At 43.7% G+C, this 3,263-nt stretch overlaps 1 protein-coding gene across 1 annotated transcript; it reads right to left on the bottom strand.

Moving 5' to 3' along the window:
• Positions 1-131: 131 nt before the first annotated feature.
• Positions 132-3,206, bottom strand: LOC116380013 (growth factor receptor-bound protein 10-like). Its single transcript, XM_031841965.1, has 8 exons — positions 2,810-3,206; positions 2,472-2,546; positions 1,516-1,653; positions 1,295-1,405; positions 841-939; positions 658-741; positions 433-549; positions 132-284 (listed from the first exon to the last, which is right to left on the bottom strand). Exons 1-8 carry the CDS (start codon positions 2,966-2,968, stop codon positions 213-215), a joined length of 855 nt encoding a protein of 284 aa, XP_031697825.1. The 5' UTR covers positions 2,969-3,206; the 3' UTR covers positions 132-212.
• Between the last annotated feature and the right edge of the window lie 57 nt (positions 3,207-3,263).

Raw genomic sequence — 3,263 nt, 5'->3', positions numbered from 1 at the left:
CAATGTTTACTGAGGTAATAAATCAAGAGAGAAGTAGAGTCATTTTCCCATAGACTTCTATACAATCCTCCATGAACGATTTCCTTGCCAAACATAAATAAGTATGATAGAAAGCACCTCCTCACATCCATCTTGGTGAGACTAGGACGTGAGACGAGGAGGCGAGGATGTACAAACTGAGGAATGAGAAGAACCCCGGACCAGGTCTCCTCTCATGTGGACTTACAGGACGGTTTGGCTCCAGAGTTCAAGTTGGGCAGACTGCACCTCAGAGCTTCTCTCCTCTAAATCAGAGAAGAAGAAGAAACAGAAACATCACTAAAGTTTATCCTCCTTAAAGAAGAAGTCTGGTTTGTTAAACCTACTGAAGGACGACTCCTAATCCCTCCTCCTTCCTCCCTCCAGACTTGTCCCTCCCTCTCCCGTCCTCACCCTCCAGGCTTGTCCCTCCTCCCTCTCAGCGCTCTGGGCCTCCATGGGGTTCTGGATGACCCGTCCTCCGGTCTTCCCTGAGAAGTCCATGGCCACCAGACTGGCCTCAGACTTTGACTGAAACAGATGAGTTTAGAAACGTGAGTCGACGCTACAGAACTACGTCATGCGACCCGCGACCCGACGCTACAGAACTACGTCATGCGACCCGCGAGGTGAACTCACTTTGACATCCACCACTTTGGTTCCTTCCAGGTGCCTCGGGGCCGACTTTGATAACTGGTAGTTGGACTGGAGCTGCTTCCCGTACTGATCACACACAAACACAATAAATGATTTCACTCTCATAACGACGGTGAAGATGTATTGTTGAAAGCCAATGAGTGAAGACAGAAGAGGACCGGAGACCTTGAAGAGCCTGAAGGCCGACGTCCAACACGTTCGAGTCTGCTCGTTCTCAGCACACAAGATCTTCAGGTCCTGAAGTCGGAGCGGATTCCTGGAAGGCTGCAGAAACAACAACACGGAGTGAAGAGCAGCAGGCGATCCGTTCATTGTTAACAGGACCGCAGCTAAAGAAGCAAAACATCAAAGACGTTTGGTTCTGTAGGTTTCACAGAACAAAGTAGAGTTCAGAGGATATTCTAGATCCAAGAGGAAACTGACAGATGGGACTCACCGTTACCTCTTTACTTAAGATTACATTAAACTTATCTTCTGTTCAAAATGTACCGAAACTCTGTCAATGAGGAAGATCTGTGGTCGATAATAATGAGAATAAACCCTCTAAACTAAAAATAAATCTGGTTTGAATTGAGCTCAAACATCATCATTATTAACACTTATTATTTATAGATGTTACCTTAATGCAGAAGGTGAAGTCCGCTGGCGCTCCGTACTGTTTTCGGCTGTTCACCACCGTGTAAACGTTCAGATCGTCCAGATCAGCCACGTACTGCAGGTGTCGAGGCTCCTGGTGACACACACACACACACACACACACACACAATTACAGGTCTAAAAGAACCCAGTGAGATTTGAAAAGCCCTGCTGGTTCTGGGTTTTGGGACTCGACCCGCCAACCTTTGAGGAGCCTTTGGTGGAGCAGTAGAGTCCGGAGCGGCGGAGGAAGTAGTAGACCTTCTTCCAGGACTTGCGACTGGGCTCTTTGACCTGCAGGAAGCCCTGGATCTCCGGACACGTCCCGGATCTCAGCAGGTTCTGAGGAACACAGAAGAACCCATTGAGTTATTTTACCCTCACAGAGAAATGAAACTTTAAATATGTATGAAAAAGTAAAATCATGCGAATAAACTAATAAGAATCGAAGAGATAAAGTAGTGTAGACTCTGAATTGTAAGTCGCTTTGGATAAAAGCGTCTGCTAAATGACTAATTTAATGTAATGTAGTGCAGCCGTTGAAGCTGTAGCTGTTCGTGTAGTTTGGAATTCTCTTTAAATCCCGACGGCAGTAAATAAACGTGCTGCTCGTTACTTTCATCTGATCTCACGGGCCTGTGCTTCTGTTCGGTCCGTTTTAAAGTAGTTCATTCTTTCTGGGTCCTTAATCTTACCGACTCAAGCTATTAAACAGAATATACAATATAATATGATAGTGGACAGTAATAGTAAATGGTACAGCTTGTATTTTTACCAAAAATAATGACTACAATAGTTATCAATGTTTTAATCAAAAGGAAATGTCTGTTCCTAGCTTATTCAATGTGAGGATTTAATGCTTTGCTTGCTTGTGTTTGAAGACTTTCAGACATAACGTGACATTAACAAGCATCGTCTTTGGCTTCGGGAACATTTTTCACACTTTTCTTACATTTTACAGACAGAACGGTAAATAAACCGTTTCAGGGAAGATTCTGTGAAAAAAAAAAAATCTGATAAAACTGGAAATATATTCCGTTTAGTTTATGAAAACTTGAATAATTAAGAGAAAAATGTAACTGATAATCAACAGGATTCATAAAAACATGAATAAATAGAATAAAGAGAGACTTTGGTCGCGTTGACTCTGTGAGATTCACCTGAATGAGATCCGATGACGTCATCCCCTTGCTGACGTCGGTGCTGTCGGCGATCATGCTCTCTGGGAAGAAGAGCTGAGGAAGAGGAAGAAGAAGGTTTAAAGACAGAGAAGATGAAGAAGATGAGACTCACTTTAGAGGATTCATACTTTGACGTTTATTTAGAGGAAACATACAAACTTAGTTTGAACAAAGTCTTTTTATGACATTTTGACACATCACCTCACACTTTGGTCTGTTTTTAAAACCTTTACATCTAATAGACAGATTTAACAATATTGAAATCAATAATAAAGCATTTTTCAAGGAGTATATTTGAGTTCGAGCACATTCCTAACCTTGTAAAACACAGTTAAACCTTCAGACTTCAGCCGGAGCCGTGAACTCAACGTCTGCATCCTGTTTGCATGAGGCGGTCGCTGCTCACGTGACACAGCGAACCCGTGACCACACGGAGGAAGGCGTGGCTTCACTGTACAGACAGAACCAGTTCTCATTGTGATCCGTCACGTTTGTTTAAACGGCGACGGACCAGATGTGATGTAATGAAACACCCGGAGGCGTCGAGTCTGCACCGGCACGCAACCCGCCAATCAGTCAACGTGGTCGTGTAACAGCTGACAGTTATTGTTGTCTGATGCTATTTGCAGAGTTTGTTGATGAGCTTTAACCTCACCAGTCTGTAGAATTAGACTTTAACATTAATCTAAGTCACCAAAGTACAGTGAAAGTGGGATGTTTTTGACAGAGACCTGTCAATCACCGTGTAGCCCCGCCCTAAAGCATCCCCTG

The sequence above is a fragment of the Anarrhichthys ocellatus genome, unplaced genomic scaffold, assembly GCF_004355925.1.
Source record: "Anarrhichthys ocellatus isolate YVR2014 unplaced genomic scaffold, GSC_Weel_1.0 scaffold5817, whole genome shotgun sequence".
NCBI lineage: Eukaryota > Metazoa > Chordata > Actinopteri > Perciformes > Anarhichadidae > Anarrhichthys > Anarrhichthys ocellatus.
Note: the sequence above shows the minus strand (reverse complement) of the source record. Positions and strands in the feature narration are given on the sequence as shown.

Excerpts from the sequence above, each read along its gene's own strand:
- LOC116380013 (XM_031841965.1), bottom strand. The coding sequence starts at position 2,968 with ATGAGAACTGGTTCTGTCTGTACAGTGAAGCCACGCCTTCCTCCGTGT. Across the intron at positions 940-1,294 it reads ACTTCACCTTCTGCATTAAG|CCTTCCAGGAATCCGCTCCG; the intron begins GTAACATCTATA and ends TTGTTTCTGCAG. Across the intron at positions 550-657 it reads CCAAAGTGGTGGATGTCAAA|TCAAAGTCTGAGGCCAGTCT; the intron begins GTGAGTTCACCT and ends CATCTGTTTCAG.